General features: G+C 20.1%; 6 protein-coding genes across 6 annotated transcripts; 2 read left to right on the top strand and 4 right to left on the bottom strand. All coding sequences in view use genetic code 6, as the record gives it.

Moving 5' to 3' along the window:
• Positions 1-105: 105 nt before the first annotated feature.
• Positions 106-510, top strand: TTHERM_000455691 (hypothetical protein; the record flags this gene model as incomplete). Its single annotated transcript, XM_012800024.1, has 2 exons — positions 106-192; positions 256-510. The coding sequence occupies 2 exons, from the start codon at positions 106-108 to the stop codon at positions 508-510; spliced, it is 342 nt and encodes a 113-aa protein (XP_012655478.1).
• Positions 511-3216: 2706 nt separating this feature from the next.
• Positions 3217-8554, bottom strand: TTHERM_00456700 (transmembrane protein, putative; the record flags this gene model as incomplete). Its single annotated transcript, XM_001024177.2, has 9 exons — positions 3217-3389; positions 3446-3675; positions 3728-4755; positions 4783-5072; positions 5205-5420; positions 5486-5568; positions 6410-6470; positions 6528-6757; positions 6810-8554. 9 exons carry the CDS (start codon positions 8552-8554, stop codon positions 3217-3219), a joined length of 4056 nt encoding a protein of 1351 aa, XP_001024177.2.
• Positions 8555-9513: 959 nt separating this feature from the next.
• Positions 9514-11770, bottom strand: TTHERM_000456708 (AMP-binding enzyme family protein; the record flags this gene model as incomplete). Its single annotated transcript, XM_012800025.1, has 3 exons — positions 9514-9686; positions 9745-9974; positions 10026-11770. The coding sequence occupies 3 exons, from the start codon at positions 11768-11770 to the stop codon at positions 9514-9516; spliced, it is 2148 nt and encodes a 715-aa protein (XP_012655479.1).
• Positions 11771-12711: 941 nt separating this feature from the next.
• On the bottom strand, positions 12712-14496 carry TTHERM_000456709 (ankyrin repeat protein; the record flags this gene model as incomplete). Its single annotated transcript, XM_012800026.1, has 3 exons — positions 12712-12963; positions 13020-13391; positions 13447-14496. The coding sequence occupies 3 exons, from the start codon at positions 14494-14496 to the stop codon at positions 12712-12714; spliced, it is 1674 nt and encodes a 557-aa protein (XP_012655480.1).
• A 583-nt stretch (positions 14497-15079) lies between these two features.
• Positions 15080-17774, bottom strand: TTHERM_00456710 (ribosomal RNA large subunit methyltransferase; the record flags this gene model as incomplete). The annotated part of the gene is made up of 8 exons (XM_001024178.3): positions 15080-15183; positions 15244-15393; positions 15461-15872; positions 16065-16195; positions 16593-16704; positions 16766-17077; positions 17267-17551; positions 17607-17774. The coding sequence occupies 8 exons, from the start codon at positions 17772-17774 to the stop codon at positions 15080-15082; spliced, it is 1674 nt and encodes a 557-aa protein (XP_001024178.3).
• A 531-nt stretch (positions 17775-18305) lies between these two features.
• TTHERM_000456719 (transmembrane protein, putative) lies at positions 18306-21696 on the top strand (the record flags this gene model as incomplete). The annotated part of the gene is made up of 9 exons (XM_012800027.1): positions 18306-18367; positions 18468-19025; positions 19142-19310; positions 19361-19657; positions 19713-19881; positions 19932-19992; positions 20051-20318; positions 20636-20917; positions 20977-21696. The coding sequence occupies 9 exons, from the start codon at positions 18306-18308 to the stop codon at positions 21694-21696; spliced, it is 2586 nt and encodes an 861-aa protein (XP_012655481.1).
• Positions 21697-22002: the final 306 nt, after the last annotated feature.

Consider the following 22002-nt stretch of genomic DNA (forward strand, 5'->3'; position numbering starts at 1 on the left):
TAAGAGTAACATTTAATTTAAAAATATTAAATAATATAATAATTAAAAAAAAAGAAGGTATTCATTTATTGAAGAAAAGGTTAAACACTAATTTCGAAAAAAATAATGATGAAGAAATTATGTAAAAAAATGAAGAAATAGAATAAAAATAATAGTAATATGAAAAACCAAATAGCATTCATTAACTATCAAGTAAAAATATAAATTATTTTTTAGAGAAACAAAATTTTATTTAATAAATATTATATTGGTTAGTTAAATGAAATATTAAATGATATTAACAAAAGAAGATAATTTTTAGAATAGAATAAATACTAAATAATAGATGAAGAATATAGAAAAGATGGGCTGATATTTAATTTTAATACTAAAAATGGTTCAGCTCTCAAAATCATGATTTTACATAGAAAATAATAATTATAAGAAAATATGATGAAAATATTAAGTTATTAAAAAAATCTTAAATATTAATCATAAAAAGTAATAAAAAATAGTTTAAGAAATAATTGAATGTGCTTTAAAAGTAGGTAAATTAAACTAAAAAAAATAATTATAATCTTCATAAAATCAATAATAAAACTTAACTGATTTAGATCATTTTCAATAAAATTAATATAATAAATAATAGAATTAAATATAAATTAATTATAAGATTAAAGAATTATAAGATGGAATTGAAGTTAATGAAAAGTCTGAAGATACAGACATTGATATTTAAAATGTGAAAAGAGTTTAAAAATATAAATAAATGATTAAATTATTGTAAGAGAAATTGGATGAAATAATTAAGAAAAAGAACAAAAAATATTATAACTAAAATTAAAAAAAGATACTCTAAAAAAAGTTATTTTTAGATTAAAACTATATTTTCTAAAAAGTTTTAAAAGTAAGTAAGTCTTAATTAAAAATAAAAACTACTTTGCAAATTTTAAAAATTTTTAAATCATTGTGGATTAAAGAATTTACAGTATATAACAAAGATTCATTTATTAAAATATTCTTAAATTAAATCTTTATAAATCTCATTAAAAAATAAATCAATAATTTCTATTAAAAGCTATCTTCGTATGGATTCTAGATTGTATATTTTAATTATTCGAAATTTGATAGATGTTAATTAAATTAATGCATAATTATTTTTATTTCATAAAACAATTGGCAAGTTTATATTTTATCAAACTTGAGAGATTAACAGTAACTTAAAATTATTTTGTAGTTATTTCTTCATCTTTTTTGTTTTTTCTGATTAAATATTATAAATTTTATTTATATTATTATAAAATAATGATAGAAAGTTGAGATCAGGTTAAATTTTAATAATTTGCTTGATTCAATCTCTATCTATTTAAATAATCTTTATAACTTTTTTAAAAATTTAAAAATTATAATGAAATAATTATAAATTTTTAATCAATAAAAAATTAAATTTTATTAAACTAAAAAATCTTTAATGTAACATTTTGTTAATAAATTAAAACATGAATAATAAATAAAGATTTAATTATAAAATAATATTATATATTTAAAATAATTATTTATAAAGATAGATAATTAATAGATTTACTAAAAATGCAATCATTCTAATTGTAATTAAACTTCTAAATCAGTAAAAAAAAGGATTTATTAGGAGAATATAAATAAATATATTAAAAAATAAATAATTAAACTCATATCAATATAAAGGATAATTAGATTATTTGTTCACAAATAAAAAATTATTTACTTTACCAATAGAAATTTATTTATACAATTTATAATTTGATAGAATATTTATTTTAAAAGAGTTAAATAATTACATTTATTTTTATCATTAATTTAAAATAAAAAAAAAACTTATTTTATTTTTTATTGTAATAGCTTAGTAAATTTTTAACTTAATATATAAATATAAAAAAATATTCAATTTTTAATGATAATTTTTTTAATATTACTTTTCACGTTTTTATTATATTTTTTCATATTTATCTTCTTAATTCATTCTAAATAATAAATAATAAATTAAAAAAAATATGATTCATTAAAATATATAAACTATGAAGTTAAAAAATAAAAAAAGAAGAATATGATAATTTTATGGAACGTTATATGTGCCTTATAAAATAATTATTATCATTATGATTATTAAGAATTAAAGAAAGAAGATTATAAAAATTCATGGAAACTTTGAATTTCCTTGAAAAATCAATTATATAAAAACAATTACTAAAAAAATATTTAAATTTCATTTAAAATAAAATTTGGGATGAAAAATAATTATTATCATTATCTTTATTAAGTAGTTTCTAAAGAAGAATTGTTAAATATCATAAAATCTAAAATATTGGATACAAATTAATTATTATCATTATAATTTTGAAGAAATTTCTAAAAAAGATTATTAAATAATAAATTAATTTTGTAATAAAATATGGTGAAAAATATTATTGATATAAAAGAAGGTTCTAAAGAAAAATATTTAAATATCATGTTGAAAATAATTATTATCATTATAATTATAAAGAAAGAATAAACAAGAGAAGATTATGATAAAATTTTAAACCTTGGTAATATATAAGGAGCAAAAAATAATTAATAACAATATTATTATGAACAATTACTAAATAAAAATATTTAAATCTCATGTAACCTAAAAGCTTGGATGAAAAATAATTACAAAAATTATTATTTTCAGTTAATATAAATAAATTGAAGTTAAAAATAAATTAAAAAAATGATACTAAGAATAATTTTTAGTGTATATTTAAATTTAGATTATCTTTTATTTTAATATAAAAATAATAATAAGTATTACTTCAAATAGCTTTCATATTTAGTTATAATTTACACACAATAAAATATTAGACAATGTATTTAATTATAATATTTATAAAATCAATGTGTAAGTATATTAAATTTGTGCCCTCATAAAATAACAAAAGAAGAATTAACTGAATTAGAAAAATATTTAAAAAAAAATTTAATAATAAAATAAATATTTAAAAAATAAGAAATATTTTACTCATAAAGAAATTGTTGAAGAATCTTGAGAAAATTTAACTTCTTTTACAAAAAAAAACAATAAATATTTGAACTTTGAATTTAATTATTAAATTTACTTTAATTTAATATTTTCATTTAAAAAATAATAAATAAAATTTTATTCGTTAATTCATCAAAAATAAAAACAATATTTAGTTATAATAAATTGTTAATATTTAGCTATTTAAGTTACAAGAATCAACTTAAATTTTAATTTCTAATGATGGAAGAAATTATTCTATAATCGACTTCTCCTAAATTTATGCTATTGTTGCATTTTTGTAAATAGCTTTTAATGTGCTTGCATTAAAGTTCCTAAGATTATAAAATAGAGAGTTACTCTTCGTAATAATTTTTCTTTCTAACATTATCTAAATATTCATATTATTAAATTATAAACTATGTTTATTTACAAATATAAAATTACTTTTTTTCCTTTATTCTTATCCTATGTCTTACTACTATTGATTACAAGAATCTATTTAGCACCCAACCAATTATAAAGCTGCCAGTTAATCTTTGCTTAACAAAATCATAATAGCTTTTTTTAAAAATATAATATCTTTATATAATTTAAAGATATCAATTTCAGAATTAAATTTGTCTTCAAGCTTTTTTCTAGTTTAATAGTTTAGATCTTCTTACTAATTTGTTTTTCTAAAAAAAAATTATTATTGATAAATTAAATAAAATAATGAAGTAAAATTACCCATTTTTGAATAGTAATTTTTTAACTATTCTTAACAAATTTGGATTTTGCAATGCTTTTAGCTTATCAACATAATATTGAGTTAACTAAATGTTTTATCTTTGGTTATTTTAATTTGGTTAATTATTTTATTACAAGCCCTAAGACTAAAGTTAATTTAAGTATCCTATAGAAAATGAACTTTTTTTTCTCTTTTATGTTGAAGACGAGCAGTCTTTTGTATAGTTTAATTTCGAGTTTGTAATAGATTGACCTTGATATAAAGTCTAATCTTAAGAAGACAAAGGCTAATTTAATTAGTCAATTAATAATGAATTTCTTTACATCATTGGCGTTTGTAGTGGGGAATCTTTAAAAAAATCTTAGTTTAAGCTTGCCATAGATTTATTTAATTATTTTTTTTTAATTTAAGTGGGTTCTATTAATAGTTATAGTTACTAAAAATCCCTTCCCTCTTATAAAGCTTAAAATGTTTAGTTTTCATTTTCTAATTTATGATTTTCTGATTATTTGATTTAATTAGAACTTTTAGAAAATTAAAAATTTTTTAAATTTGTCTAAAATGTTGGGATGTTGTTATTTTATTAATTTTAAAAATCTTCTTTTTCATCGCCAGGTTCTTCATTTGCTTCTTTTTAAAAATATACTACTTGATTTTATTAAAATAAGTTGTTATATTACATGATTTTCTCATATGTGTCTTAATACTTATTTTATAAAAACAATAAAAATAATTTCTTTTTCAATATTTTCTATGCTAAACTCTTAGCCAATAGACCTAAAATCATAAAAAATGAAAGCAAGCTATTAACTTGAGCTAAAATTTAAGTTATTGAAGGATATTAGATGCTAATATACTTTATTTGAGTATCTGTATATAATTGAATTTGCAAATACCCACTCGTCTATACATTTTATATAGAATACTATCTATCAACTCCTAAACTGTATTGAGTGAATGATAAAGGAGAAGAAAAAGTAGAACTTGTTTGAAATATTAATCCTTCTTTTAATTGAGTAATTTATTTCTAAATTTAAATTTGATATGATATTACCTAATTTCCTACTACATAAAAGGCAATTTAATTGTAGTTAGTTTATTTATTTTTATGCTATATTTCATACTATTAAGTAAAATATTTTATAGACAAGTAAGAGTCACTAAAATTAATCAAATTTTCAATATCACTTTAGCTTGCACAGTTATCAGGGATATCAGTTTTTAATGAGTCTATGTCATAACAACCATATACTCCTATAGAGATTTAAGTGAAAATATTATTAATATTATCCACAGTTAATGTAAATTAATCTTATAAACTAGTAAAGTCGATGCAGTTATACCCTATAAGATTAACATTTTAACATTAATAAAAGTTAAGAGGGATTATTTAACTTTAGGTTCCATTCTGATATTTAAAATAAACCATAATTACTAAATATGTTTTATTTTATTAAGCTTAATACTATTCAATACTCATACTCAAGTATTCATACCTAAACGCAAATAAATCTTCCGTTAAAGTTATGCTAACAGGATCAGGGGATATCTAAACTTAAGAGTTATAATTAGGATCAATTCGATTATTTAAATACTCAAATATCAAGAAAATTAAGTAAGATATGCTAGTTGTAATAGTTATAATTGAAAAAAATGATCCTATAATAGTCTTTTATTTTCTTTAACCATTACCTATGTTGAATAAAAATGTTTCTGAAAATATATCAATTTTTTTAAAAATCATAATCTTATTCTACCTATTTATTAATCACTCAATTACTAGTTATCTTTTTATTTGTTAAGATTCTACTTTAAAATTTATTTGTAGAAAACAAACAATCTGTAAATTTTAATAAATTCTATATAATTACTTTTTTATTCACATTTTTTTATAAAACAAAAACTTAATTTTTAGGCTTTAAATGAAAGATAAAAATCAAAATCAAAAATTGATTAAATTCAATGAATTTTTTATATTTAAACTAAATTTTTAACTCTTTTAATTTAATTTCTGTTTTAGATAAAGTTTTTTAAGAGTTATTTTAGTTATATATTGTTCAAGCATATTTATTTTTGGAAAATATTTTTTAAATGTGGAATAAATAGATTATTTTAATTACTTTAATAATAATTGATATATACCAATTAAAATATTTTTAAAGATTAAAAAGAGATTGTAATTAAATAAGTATACTGTTTTAACTACTTTTTTTATCAAATATAACAATCTTTTTGAGAAGTTTAAGTAATCAAATTTTTTAAATAATAATCAAAATTATTATAAAATTTCTGAAAAATCTCTATGAGTTTGATTCAGCGTGTATATTTAATCAATTTCTTTATATTTAAAAAATAAGAAATGTTTTATTAATAAAGAAATTATTGAAGAATCATTTGACAATTCAACTACCTTTACATAAAAATCACATTAAATATATGAGCTTTGAACTTTATTATTAATTAATTTACTATTAATCTAAATATTCTCATTTAAAAAATAAAATTTAATTTGTTAATTCATCATATATAAAATAAAATTTATTTATAATAAATTAATAATACTAAAGAATCAGCTTAAGTTTTAATTTCTAATGACGGAAGAAATTATTCTATAATCGATTTTACCTAAATTTATGCTATTATTGCATTTTTGTAAATAACTTTTTATATGTTTGCATTACAGTTCCTAAGATTATAAAATAGAGAGTTACTCCTCATAATAGTTTTTTTTTCTAACATTATCTAAATATTAATATGATTAAATTATAAAAAAAGTTTATTAGCAAACATACAAATTACTTTTAATCCTTTATCCTTATTCTACATCTTGCTATTATGGATCACAAGAATCTATTTAGCATCCGACCAGTTATAAAGCTGCAAGTTAATCTTTGCTTAGTAAAATCATAATAGCTTTTTTTAAAAATATGATATCTTTATATAGTTTAAAGATATCAATTTCAGAATTAAATTTGTCTTCAAGCTTTTTTCTGGTTTCATAATTAAGATCGTCTTACTAACTTTTATTTCTTAAAAAAAATTATATTTGATAAATTAAATAAAGAAATATAATAAAATTACCCCTTTTTGAATAGTAATTTTTTAACTATTCTTAAAGAATTTGGATTTTACAATGCTTTTAGCTTATCAACATAATACTAAATAATCTAATTATTTTATCTCTAGTTATTTTAATTTGGTTAATTATTTTGTTACAAACCCTTAGGCTAAAGTTAATTTAAGTATCCTATGAAAAATGAACTTTTTTTTCTCTTTTATGTTTAAAAAGAGCAGTCTTTTGTATAATTTAATTTCAAGTTTATAGTAGATTGGCCTTTATATAAGGTCAATTCTTAAGGAGACTAAGGCTAATTTAAGCAGTCAATTAATGATGAATTTCTTTAAATCTTTGGTGTTTGAAGTAGGGAATCTTTACAAAGATCTTACTTTAAGTTTGCAATAGATTTACTTAATTATGATTTTTTAATTTAAGTCGATTCCATTGATAGTTATAGTTACTAAAAATCATTTTGCTCTTATAAAGCTTAAAATGGTTAGTCTTGATTTTCTAATTTTAAATTTTCTTATAATTTGATTTAATTGGGACTTTTAGAAAATGGAAAGCTTTTTAATTTTGTCTAAAATAATGGGATGTTATAATTTTATGTATTTTTAAAATCTTCTTTTTCGTCTCCAGGTTCATCACTTGCTTCTTTTTAAAAATATATTCCATAATTTTATTAAAATAAATTATTATATTGCATCACTTTCTCATATGTGTCCTAATACTAGTTCTATAAAAACAATAAAAATAATTTCTTATTCAATATTTTCTAAGCTATATTCTTAGCAAATATACCTAAAACCATAAAAAATGAAAACAAGCTATTAACTTGAGCTAAAATTGAAGTTATAGAAGGATATTAGATACTAATATACTTTACTTGAGTATCTGTAGATAATAGAATTTGCAAATACCCACTCGTTGATAAATTTTATATAGAATACTATCTATCAATTCCTACACTGTATTGGGTGTATGATAAAGGAGCAGAAAAAGTAGAACTTGTTTAAAATACTAATCCTTCTTTAAATTAAGTTATTTATTTCTAAATTAAAATTTGATAAAGTAATACTTAATTTCCCACTGCAGCAAAGGAAACTTACTTGAAATTAGTTTATTTACTCTTATGCTATATTTAGTACTATTAAGTAAAATATTTTATCGCTAAGTAAGAATTACGAACATTGATCAAATTTTCAATATCATTTTAGCTTGCACAGTTATCAGGGATATCAGTTTTTAATGAGTCTATGTCATAACAACCATATACTCCTATAGAGATTTAAGTGAAAATATTATTAATATTATCCACAGATAATGTAAATTAATCTTATAAACTAGTAAAGTCGATGCAGTTGTACCCTACAAGATTAACATTTTGGCATTAATATAAATTAAGAGGGATAACTTAATTTTAGGCTCCATTGATAGATAAAAAATAAACCTTAATAACCAAATATGTTTTATTTTATTAAGCTTAATACTATTCAATACTCATGCCCTAGTATTCATACCTAAATGCAAATAAATCTTCAGTTAAATTTATGCTAACAGGATCTGACGATACCAAATCTTAAGAACTAAAAGTAGGATCAATTCGATTATTTAAATACTCAAGTATCAAGAAAATTAAGTAAGATATGCTAGTTGTAATAGTTATAATTGAAAAAAATGATCCTAATATGGTCTTTTATTTTCTTTAACCATTACCTATGTTGAATAAAAATGTTTCTGAAAAAATATCAATTTTTTTAAAAATCATAATTTTATTCTACCTATTTATTTATTTATTTATTACTCAGTTACTTGTTATCTTTTTATTTATTCAGATTCTACTTTAGAATTTATTTGTGGAACAATAATCTATTAATTTTAATAAATTTTATATAATTATTTTTATTGACATATATATACCATTATATAATTATAAATATTATTATTATTATCATAATAATTCATTATCTTAAAATGTTTATTATATTTATTATTTATTCTTAGCTTTTAATCATTTAATATTTATTTAAAATTTTATCATTTTGTTAATTAAAAATAAATTAATTATTTATAAACAATATAATCATTTATTAATTAAATATTTGCATTAATATGTTATTATTTTAATTATTCTTATTCAATTTCAAATTAATTTATTAATATTAATTTGTTCTAAATTAAATTCATTTTAATTTGCAATTTATTAAAATTAATCTTTTTATTCTTTTATTTATTAGATAAAACTATGTAATTTATTATTTTCAACAAATCTTCATATTCTTAATTTTATATACTAAATTTATTTTTTACTTCAATAAACTTTTCTTGTAACCAGACATTAAAGTAGTGTCGTCATGGTGTGAATTTCGCTAAAAATAATATTTTAGACTATGAAAATTGAAAATTTATTGGAGTTTATTGTCAAATTGGTATTTTTAATATTTAAAAAATATATATTAAGAATTTTTAAATTAATCAAATGAAGTATCTAATTTTTTCTTCTTCCTAATTTTTTATTTTTTTCATAATTCTTCTATTATTTTTCAATTATTTATTTTACTATTAGAAGATAACTATTATTAATTAAATAATTTTACAAAAATTAATTAAACAATAATTATAATTTAATTATTCTTTTAAAAAAATAAAAAATAAAATTTAAATGATTAATTAAACAATATTTAGTTATAAAAATTTGTTTATATTTAGCTATTTAAGCTTTAAAAATCAGCTTTAATTTTAATTTCTAATAATTGAAGAAATTATTCTTTAATCTACTTCACTTAAATTTATGCTATTATTGCATTTTTCTAAATAACTTTTTATATGTTTGCATTACAATTCTTAAGATTATAAAATAGAGAGTTACTTCTCGTAATAGTTTTTCTTTCTAATTCTATCTAAATATTAAAATTATTAAATGAGAAAAATATGTTTATTTACTAATATAAGAATTACTTTAAATCCTTTATTCTTATTTTACTTCTTGCTGCTATTAATAATAAGAATCTATTTAGCACCCAACCAATTATAAAGCTGCAAGTTAATCTTTGCTTAACAAAATCATAATAGCTTTTTTTAAAAATATGATATCTTTATATAAATTAAAGATATCAATTTCAGAATTAAATTTGTCTTCGAGATTTTTTCTAGTTTGATAATTAAGATCATCTTACTTATTTTTATTTCTAAAAAAAATTATATTATATAAATTAAATAAAGAAATAAAGTAAAAATACCCCTTTTTGAATAGTAATTTTTTAACTTTTCTTAACAATTTTAGATTTTACAATGCTTTTAGCTTATCAAAGTAATATTAACTTAATTAATTATTTTATATTTGGGTATCTTAATTTGGTTATTTATTTTATTACAAACCCTAAGACTAAGGCTAATTTAAGTATCCTATGGTAAATTAACTTTTTTTTCTCTTTTAAATTTAAAGTGGGGATTCTTTTATATAGTTTAATTTCGAGTTTGTAATAGATTAGCCTTGATATTTTTAATCTTAGGAAGGCTAAGGCTAATTTAATTAGTTTATTGATTATAAATTTTGTTTTATCTTTGGCATTTGTAGTGGGGAATCTTTAAAAAAATCTTGTTTTGATTTTGTTATAATAGATTGATTTAGTTATTTTTTTTTTATTTAACTCGATTCCGTTGATATCTATTGTTACTAAAAATCATTTTGTTCTTGCTGAGCTTAAAATAATTAATCTTTATTTTCTAATTTAAAATGCTCTTCAAATTTAATTTAATTAGAGCCTTTAAAAAATTAAAAGCCATTTAAGTTTGTCTAAAATATTGGGATTTTGTAGTTTTATGAATTTTTAAAATCTTCTTTTTCATCACCAGGCTCATCATTTGCTTCTTTTTAAAAATATATTCCTTAATTTTATTAAAATAACTTGTTATATTGCAGGATTTTCTCATATGTGTCCTAATACTAGTTCTATAAAAACAATAAAAATAATTTCTTATTTAATATTTTCTATGCTCTTTTCCTAAAAAGTAAACCAATAATCATAAATAATGAATACAAGCTATTAACTTCAGCTAAAATTGAAGTTATTGAAGGATATTAGATACTAATATATTTTACTTCAATATCTGCTAATAATCCAATTTGCAAATACCCACTCATTTATAACTTTTATATAGAATACTCTCTATCAATTGTTAAAGTTTACTGGGAGAATGACATAGGAGAAGAAAAAGTAGAACTAGTTTGAAATATTAATCCTTCTTTTAAATTAGTCATTTATTTCTAAATTGAAATTTGATTAGATATTACCTAATTTCCTAATGCATATAATAAAACTGAATTGTAGTAAGTTTATTTATTTTTTTGCTATATTTAGTACTATTAAGTAAAATATTTTATCGCCAAATAAGAATTACCAGTATTAACCAAATTTTCAATATCATCTTAGTTTGCACAGTTATCAGGGATAGTAGTTTTTAATGAATCTATGTCATTACAACCATATACTCCTATATAAATTTAAGTGTAAATATTATTAATATTATCCATAGTTAATGTAAATTTATCTTATAGACTAGTAAAGTCAATGCAGTTGTATCCTATAAGATTAACATTTTAACATTAATAATAATTAAGTGGGAAAGCTTAATTTTAGGTTCCATTCACAGATTAAAAATAAACCATAATAACCAAATATGTTTTATTTTATTAAACTTAATACTCCTCAATACTCATGCTCTAGTATTAATACTTAAATGCAAACAAATCTTCAGTTAAAGTTAAGCTAACAGGTGTGGGTGATATCAAAACTTAAGAGTTATAATTAGGATCAATTTGATTATTTATATACTCATGTATTAAGAAAACTAAGTAAGATATGCAAGTTATAATAGTTATAATTGAAAAAAATGCTCCTAATATGGTCTTTTACTTTCTTTAATCTTTATCTATGTTGAATAGAAATGTTTCTGAAAATATATCAATTTTTTTAAAAATCATAATCTTATTCTACCTATTTATTGACTTAATCACTCACAATCTTTTTATTTATTAAGGTACTACTTTAGAATTTATTTGTCGAAAAATAATCTCTTAATTTTATGTAATTTACTTTTTTATTCACATTTAAAGTGCGTATTTAAAAGCCTTTTTGACAAAAAAAAAATGTTTAGATTTTAAATGAAAGATAAAAATCATAACTTGTTAATATTAATTAAACTAAATGTACTTTTTCTATTTAAACTAAATTTTTAAGTCTTTTAATATCATTTTTGTTTTACATAAAGTAATTAAAAAATATGTAAGCTTAAATATGTTTCAAGGATATTAATAATTTGAAAACTTTTTTCAAAAAATGAATGAAAATAGAATATTTATGAATCAAAATAATTTAAATTCTTTGATATATTATTTAAAAAGTAATCATAATTTATTTTTGCAATATAAATAAATTTATTATATTAATTGCTTTAATAATAATAATTGATACATAAATAGAAATATATTTAAATATTAAAAAGAGATTGTAATTAAATAAGTTTACTGTTTTAATTACTTTTTTTATCAAATAAAACAATTTTTTGTATGAATTCAATTTTAATTAAAATCTTATAAATTTGTAATTCCTCCTTGTTTACTTCACTACTCTAAATAAGGAATTGCAGTATATGTTAAATTACACCACATTTCTTAAAATTAAAGATTATTTATTTTATAAATTATTCAATAATGAGTTTACTTAAGATTTATGTTTATGTTAAATAAGCTTATGGTAATTAAAGCAATAATAAATAATCTAATAATTACTTAGCCAAAAATAAAATTGCTTTTTATTAATTTTATTTTTTAAACTTATGAATGTGTGAAATAAAAAGATAGTTAGTTTTTCCATAAAATTTAATAAAATAAATATGATATATAATTAATTATTTATATATTTATCAGAAAATATTACAAGCAGTAGATTTTTTTTTAATCTTGCTTTCAATAATTGTTTTCATTGATTAATTTTAGCATAAAGGAAGGCACGAAATTAAATACTTATCTTCAAATATACATTTTTCTAGCATAAATTTACAAATTTCTACATGATTCCATCTAAGAGCGGTCTCAAAAGGAGTTTCTTCTAATTATTTTTATATTTTACTTGTGACCATGTAGTTGCAATTTGATTTAATTAGAAATTTTACTACCTTTTTTTAAAAAAAAAATAACTTAAAGAATGTATTACTTGAAATTAGTTAATTACTTCAAGATTTCCATTTTTGCAGGCTATATAAATAGGAGTCAATCCTTTCACATTTCTTGAACTCAGAAAGTGCTCAGGGTCTTTTGTGTCTCTAAGATACTTTCTTGGATCAGTTTCTAAAAGCTATTTAATACATTTTATGTCTTCTTCTGATCCTCTTTCGCATAAAAAACTCATTTTTTCTTTTCTTCTTATTTCATCAAATGCCTACTTATAATTTTTCTAAGAATGATGATCTTGCTCTTTATGTGTTTCATTTTCTAATTCATTGTCTTCGACTTAATTAGTTTCTTTTTTCTTTTATTAATTTGATTGAGAGTGCTTAGACATTGACCTATTTCTGTATGATTTTAAATCATCCTCTAATTGAAACTAAAATAAAAATAAAGAAATTAACTTATTTCTAAAAAAAAAAAAAATTTTTTACAATAGAATTTATTTTTTTAGGGTGGGTTTTAGCTAGCCTTTAGATTGAAACAATAGCTTTATTTACTTTATTCAATTTTTGAATTTATTTTCTATTTAGAGGTTCTTAATTTTATCCATTTTTTTACAGCAAAATTTCTAAAATTTTACTCTTGTCTTCAAATTAATCATCAAATTTATGACCCAAATAATTATTATCTTAAGATTTTATTTATTTTAAATAGGGTTATTAGATGTTATGAATATTATCTTTATTATCTGAAAAAAACTGATTGTCTGAATTACTGAATTCTTAATTAAAAAATTCCGAGTGAAATTTGCTTTTTTTTGAAGAGCTTTATGCTTAATAGTAAGAGTTATCTCCATTATCAGAAAAAGAGGAATCTTCTTTATTAAATTATTGGGAATCATCTCCATTTCGAGGACTTTAGCAGATACTAGTATTCACGCTGTTAGATTGCTGCTTGATTTCATAGCAATTATCAAAAGTATTATGATGGTCGCAAATAAATAATTCTTAATTGTGAGTTTGATACTTAAATTCTAAACTGTTTGACTTAATCATATAGTTTTATTTGCATATTTAATTATTTTCTAAATTGAAATGTATTTTTTTTCCTTATTTTTTGTTATTAGTTTGCTCTATTTATTTATTATCATGAGCATCTTATATAAGAGACTCTCTTTGATTATCATTTTCGCTTCCGTTATCAGTAGATTTTGCATTTTCGCTTAATACCTTTTATAAGTTAATTTATAGGCCTTACTAATTTTATTCATCTTCTACTTCTACTAACATATTTTTGTAGGAAATTAAATTATTCATTTAGTTTTTTTCATGCTAAGTGTCTTCCTTTATTAAAATGCTTTAGCCTAAGCTGGTTTGATTAAATAATATTTAATCATTTTATTTCTATTAACTTATATCTCCATTATTTTATGTTTTCGATTAACTAATTGATTCTTATGAACAACATAACATTGTGTTTAATTTAAAATCACTTATAATCATATTTTAATCCAACTAAATCAAATTTTCTTCTTATATCATAACTCAGTAGATTGAAGCTAAATAAAAGATTTTAAGACAAGTATAGTAAAATTACTTAGGCAAACAAACAAGCTAATTAATGGTTAACTATTTATTTATTTATAAATCAATCTATAAATAACTAAGATAGACTTGTACTATATAAAAATTAAGGATAAATGTGCTTTTTTCTAAATTTTAATTAATTATCTAAAATAATAAATAGTTAACTAACTTTTTAATAAATTAAAATTTTGATTAAGGTAGTGATTATTAATCAATAATAAATTATTTATTGAAGGCTTCACATTTTTATAAATCGAAAACTTTCTTTTCTACATAATGAACTATTTCTGTTATTTATATCATCAGATTTCAAATTAGCTGACTTCATTATTTTCAACAAAAAATAGAATTACTGTATTGATTTTATAATTTGTATTATTATTGCAATCATTTATTTGATTAATTAAATCTCTCTTTAAATTGAACGAGTTTCAAATTATTCTTTATTAAAACTTATTAAATTAAATTAAAGATTATTTACTTATTTATCGTCATACATTTAATTAGCTATAAACATAAATTTATAAATATAAATAAATCATTTCTTCTTTTTGTTAAATATAATATCATCCAAATCATCTGCTTTGAGATGATCATCTTGGTATTTATTGTCTCTTGATCTGGTAATAATAAAGTCTTGGTCTATTTAAATATGGTTTAAATATTAATTTATTTTTTTAATAATAATAAAATTTTCAATACCACTGTTTGTTTTCTCCATTTCTTAATCATCAATATCTTCTTCTAATTCTTCAATAGCTTCTTCTAATTCTTCTTAATCTAATTCTTCTAAATCAGCCTCTCCACTCTCTAACTTTTCATAATAATCTTTTTTCCCTTCTTTAAGTTTTTCTATTTAATTTTAATAAAATAATTAATAATACTTACAAATACAAAGTTAAATAAATAAATAAAATACCGTATTCTAAAATTTCTTGCAAATTTAATTATTTCTTTTTAACATCTTATAAAGTTCTTGGCTAATCATCTGGACTATAAAGATTTTGTGCATCGTAAGGATCAGCTTCCTTGGAATCTTAAACATATTAATCAACAGATCTGTTAAATTCCTCTGTTACTTTAAGTCTCTCATCGTCATCAGCATATGGATCATATTCTTCTTCATCACTCAAGAACAGTCCTTCATCTTCTATAGGATCAGCATTTTGCTATTTAATAATTTTATTTAAATCTTCAAGTAACATTCCTTAATCCATAGCTTTTTTCATATCAATAGTAGGTGCTTCTGCCAATTAAGTTGCCAACTCTGCCATAGAAGTTGGTTTATTTTTTGTAAATGTCAATTTGCTTCCATAGTATTTTCTATAGTCCTATTAAAGCATACAATTATATATTAAATATTAATTCAATGATTTAAAGTTATTTAATTAATTTTTAGAAATATCAATAAATTTAAATTATTAGATATTAATAAAAATAAGTTGAATAAGCAAGATAGTATTTAAATTTCAATTAAATGCGATTGATTAAAAATAATTAAAGTAAAAAAATGAATGAATTACATTGTATCTTTTAACTTTATTATAAGTTGCCTTACGTTTTTCAATTTCTTCTTCTGTTTTTGGCTTTAAATTATTCCAATCAATATTTAAACCAGGAATCTCCTTAAATTCCTTAATTTATTCTTCGGTAACTAAATAGTTAAATCAAAAATGAATGAATATAAATAAATTAATTAATTTTAAAATGGAAAAATCTATTTTTTAAATACAATTTATATAAAATAAAAATTGCTGAAGATGTTTGTTTGATTGATTGATTCTTAAATACTTTTTTATATTGTAATAATAAATTGATTCATTCATTTATTTATTCCTTTTTTATAATTTCGTCTTTAATATCTTATTATTTTTCATTTTTTTTTTCTTCGTTTAAGTTATTATTCTAACTTTAATCATTTTATATCTCTTTTTTATTTGCTTCAAAACTAGCTTATTTGTTTTATTCTGATTATTCAGTTTATTATTATTAATCTTATTGCACATTTTTATTTTCTTTATTCTTCAATTTTTATTCATTCAATTTCTTACGAGTCTTTCCTTGATCATACATCTGCAATATCACTGAACGAGTTTACTCAAGAAGTTCTTAATCAGTAAAGCCTAGGTCGGGAATATCGTCATCATCTATAGGAATGCCTTTCTATTTAATTTATTTAAATATATTTGTTAGCTTTTAAATTTAACCTATTTTATGTAATCACCTCTCTTTTTTCTTCAATTTTCTTAAGTTATTCATACTCTTTTGATAACCCATACCCTTTTCCTAGGTAATATAATTCACTAGACCTAGCCCTTGAAGCTCTTGGTTTTACTCTTAAAAATTCTTTGAAGTAAATTTTATACATCCTAAAAACATCTTTTTCTAAAGTTCCGTTTAGGGTTTTCATTACAACAGTTCCTCCTATTTTTAAATTCTTTGTACATACATCAATGGTCATATTGTTTAAATCTTAAATGAGTAAATGATCCTAATCTAAATCTCCACTAAAATTAGGTGCCATATCAGATATTACCTTATTATTAATTGTATAATTTAAAAGGTAGAAATGAAAGATTTATTAAATTAATAGAAATTTCCTTTATCTTCTCATAATATATAAAATACTAATTTTATCTATCAAAAATAGAAGTATTAGTTAGCTGTTAGCATTTCTTATTAAATAAGGAAAAAATATTTCATTTATCAAAAGTAATTTTCATACAATATCAACAGGCTCAAGCTTGAAGAATTCAGGAATGTAAACCTGAGTCTTTTTATCATTTATATCTCCTTAATAAAATACTGCGCCTTGAACTGGATCCATAAAATCTCTATCAATTGCTAAAACAGTAGGTTTTTTTTCATTACTTTTTGTGAATTCAACTGCTACTTATGTCCAACCGCCTGGAGCTGATCCTAATTCAAGAACTTTTTATCCTTGCTTAAAGATTTTATATCTTTCCTAAATTTCTATTAATTTATAAGAAGCTCTACTTCTGTAATTGTCCTAAATTTATGATTAAATTTTTGTATTACTCTCTCACATAAATAACTTTAAATACTTTTTGTGCTTTTTTGACATACTCATCAGTCACATGCTCTTGCATCCACATCTTAGAAGATTTAGTCTTGGAGAAGCCAAAAATTTATTTTTAGTTAAAGAATACAGTCTTTTATGTTAAAGAAGGAATCATATCCTTCATTTAGAAGACAGAGTATCTGCAAAACATAATCTATTAATTTAATACCTTTAATTTAACAAATTTTGAAAAGTTCTATCTAATTTTATATTAATTAAGATTTAGATAATTAATTATTATTGTTATAAAATTTTGATAATTTTAAGATCAAGCAAGATTTTTGATTTATTAATTTATAATTTTTATCAAATTTGAGGTAAATCTGTAGCCAGTAGAAATTTAAACTAAATTATTTAATTAATTCCTTTTGAGGAATTGATTTAAAAAAAACAAAAAATATTTGTAAATTTCATAAATCTATTTTAAACACTATTTTCTAAAAATGAATAAGATGTTTTCTTTTTAATTTGTTTTTTCAATAAAAATAAATTTTACAAAAAATGTAAAATATATTAAAATAAATTAAATTATAGTCTGCGTATTTAATTTTTTAGAGTATTTATTTACCAAAAAATATTATATTTATTTGCTTTTTAAATAAAAACTAACATAAATCCCATTATCTTTATATTTGTTATTTTATAAGAAGTGTAAATAAGTAAATAAGCATAATCTTTGAAAATGGAAGACAATACAAATTCTGTTGAAGATTAAATTAAGAATAGGGTATTTTCATATAAAAAGTAATCAACTAGCTTTACTATGAATATTTTATAGATTATTCTAAGAAGTAAAGCTTAAAAATAGCAGTCATAAAAAACGATCTTTTATAAATTAAATTAGATTATATCAGAGCTTATTTGTTGAAGGATCGAATCTCCTTAAGCTAGAAAAGGAAGAGCTTTAGGAATTTATTTACGAAAATTATAGAAATTTTATAGCACTTCAAGGGGAATATGATGAGTTTTTTAAAGAATTTGGTGAAATTAAATCTAATTTTTCTTAGTTCGAAAATAGCTTAAAATACATTTTTGAGAATGTAAATGAAGTGAGGTAAAGAAAGTTAATGGTAATGAAGAAAAAAATTGAATAAAAGCATTCATATAGTGATTCAGATGACAGTGAAGATGAAAAAGATGAAAAATAAAGCAAAAATAGTGAATCAGAAGAAAGCGAAGACTCTAGTGATGATAATGAAGATAATTATTCGAGATTCTAAAATCAGTAGAAATTAAAAAAAGAAAAGGAAGAAATGGCTGAATAAATTAATGAATTTCTTGACAATATTAGCATTAACACTTTTGAAAAGAATTACAATTAAGCAATATAGGCATTAGAAGTTTTACAAAACATGAAAAAATCAGAAAAATATTCACTCTATCTAAATTAATTTGACATAAGGTAATTAATCAATAAACAAAGCATCATTTTTGATAAAACCTAGTCTTTTATAATTCAAAATTCATTCTATTTTTGAGTTAAAAAATTTTTTAATTTAAAAACATTTTAAAATAAAGAAAAACTTTAGAAACTCATTATCAGACTCTTGTTGATTCGATAGTAAACGATCTGATTTCTGAAAACCCTTTAACAAAATTATAGGATTTAATATAATATTTGAAAGATACAAAACAAACTTAGAGAGCAGTGGAAGGCTATTTAGAAATAAAAAAAAGAAATTTAGCAGTAAATTAATTTAGAAAAAATAAAATATTAAAAAAATATAAAATTAATAGCAATTGATTAATAGCAAAATTGCTTAGGTAGGAAAATTAGAAGCTGAAAATACAGTTTAAATTACTGAAGAGTATGCAAATTTCATCCTGTAAGTTTATGGTGAATTCAGTCTTCTCTTTTTAGTAACTATAATAAAATTATTAATTTTTAAGCTTTATTTATTTATCTTTAAAAGAAAAGTGAAGAAAATGTCTACTTTAAGAGCTTTATTTGTAATTGGATTAATTAAAGTTGCTCTGTCTTTTTCTGTTGTATTCAATAAAATATATTTTGGGGCTCCGAGTTAGAAGAAATATGTAAAAAAATAATTAATAAAAAATTTTAAACCAAGTTTAAAAATAAAAAATTCAGTGGAGAATGTAAAGCTAATTTCAGATGTCCTCTATTAAAAAGAAAATAAAAACGTTAGCTTAAACTTTATTATTCAAAGGCTCTTCGTTGATGAATTAGAATGTAAAATGGATGAAATGTTTGTAGCATATGCATAAAGGTTAACTAGAATGCAAAATGTTGATGATTGGTAAATATTTTCAATGTTTACTGTTCTTAATGTAAATTTTTGTGAAGAAGAAATCGGAAATCCTGATCTATAACCAGTTTAATTTATTTCTGAAATAGATATACCCGAAGTGTAAATAAAAAATTCCTGCAAAATAAATAATTTCGTCTTATTCATTAAAAATAAACAGAAAAAGGTAAATTCTAGCTAATGCAAAGCCTGTAAAAGATCCTTCTAGAGACAATTTAGATAGTGGATATAAAAAATATTTATTAGAAACAAACTTAAAAGGAGCAAGGCATTCTATTTTATTTTGGAATACAATCTTTCAATTAATCGATAAAGTCGTTTAAAATGTAGACATTGACTCTAGAAGAATATTTTCTTCCTAACTTATTGCCTTGATAGAGAGTAAAATCCAATTATTCATAAGTGAGTATGTTAACTCGTTCAAAGAGGTATTACATTTTAATTTATTTTAATATTTATTATTTATTAAATAACTATATTAAAATCATTTAATGAAAATTTTTGCTATTTAATTTCTATCAATTTACATTGAATTTTTAATATGTTTTATTTTAAATAGATTCCTTTTTAAATTTAAATTATTGATTTAAAAAAAAATAATTTTCATAAAACTGATTATTTTTTTTAATTTATCTTCAAATTTAGTTTTTGAAAATTATCCAAAAATTTTTAAAAGATTAATGAATTTTATAAAAAAATAATTATCAATGAAATTCAAAAGTTTTATAAATTTTTTTTTAACTAGGTGCTTTCTAACGTAGCGAATTTTACAGAAAATTAATTACTTGCAGCTTGTGCAAATATAAATACTTGCTTGTAATTCTCTAAATTTGCTAAAAGATACGAATCAATTAAGCTTAGACCTCATATAAAGCTAGACCACGATGCTTGGGAAAATTAGTGGAAGAAATAAATAAATTTAGTTTACAACTCTTGCTTCGATTTAGTTTTTTCATACTTTAAATTTAAAATTTTATTGCACATCCCTAGGCTATTCTCAGAATATAGGAAAGTCTATATTGCTCCTGTAAATAAATATTATAATTAAATTTTAAAATATATATTAATTGTTTTTATTTTTAAAAGTCTGATAAGGAATTAGGAAAATCTCCATCACCTTTATTCATTAAAATTGCTTACATCCTTGAAAATATCAAGGATAATTTATCTTTAATTATGAGCTAAAATGATATTATATTTTATTTTAGTAAGCTTATGGAAGCTATAAATTATATGATTGAATACATAATATATTGGGAGTACCATTGGATCCAAAAAGGATAAAATGTGTTTTTTATGAGCTAAAAAGACATTTAAAGACTCAATTTAGAACCATATATGGACTAAATAAATGTTTATTTGTCTTAAAATGCACTTCAGATTAGTTATTTTAACAAAGAAAATATGAAACAGTTTATCTTCGATATTCATTTCTTAGCCATATTATTTAACGCTTATCTATGCAAAGAATCAAAGCCTGAAGCTAAAATTAATAATGAAAAGTTTCTCAATAAAGCAATAGCATGCTACTGTAAAAGAAAAAACTATAATATAAAAGATTTTCCCTTTTCATAGATGGATTATAAATAAAGTCTAATGGATTATTGTATTAAATAATATAAATCAGATATTAACTCTTTAATTATTAAAGAGAGAGAATCAGTACTTGTTTCTCAATCTTAGGGATTACAGTAAAGCAAATCCACTAATGGACAGACTAATGTTTCATCGTTTACTGGATCTGGTAGAAATTCAATTAAAGAGAGAATTTTTGCAATTAATCTAACAATGCAAAAAAATTATTGAAAAATAAATTGAAAAAATTATTTTTTTTGAAAAACTAAAATATTATTTTAATCATTTTGTATTTTTTATTTGAATCTCTTTCTCTTTTTCAGTTGTGATAGAAAAATACAATTTAAAGCAATTAATTTAAATTTGATATTTAATACTTTTTAGCTACTTTCAAAAATATTTATTATAAATCAAATGAAATCAACCCTAAAAATTAAAACTTCCTTTTTGCTTAATAATTAAAAAATAATATGAAAGATATAAATGCAGATTTTGATTAATAAAAAAACAAGCAAGCAAACAATCAATTACATCAAG

This window comes from Tetrahymena thermophila, assembly GCF_000189635.1.
Source record: "Tetrahymena thermophila SB210 genomic scaffold scf_8254395, whole genome shotgun sequence".
In the NCBI taxonomy this organism is placed as follows: Eukaryota; Ciliophora; class Oligohymenophorea; order Hymenostomatida; family Tetrahymenidae; genus Tetrahymena; species Tetrahymena thermophila.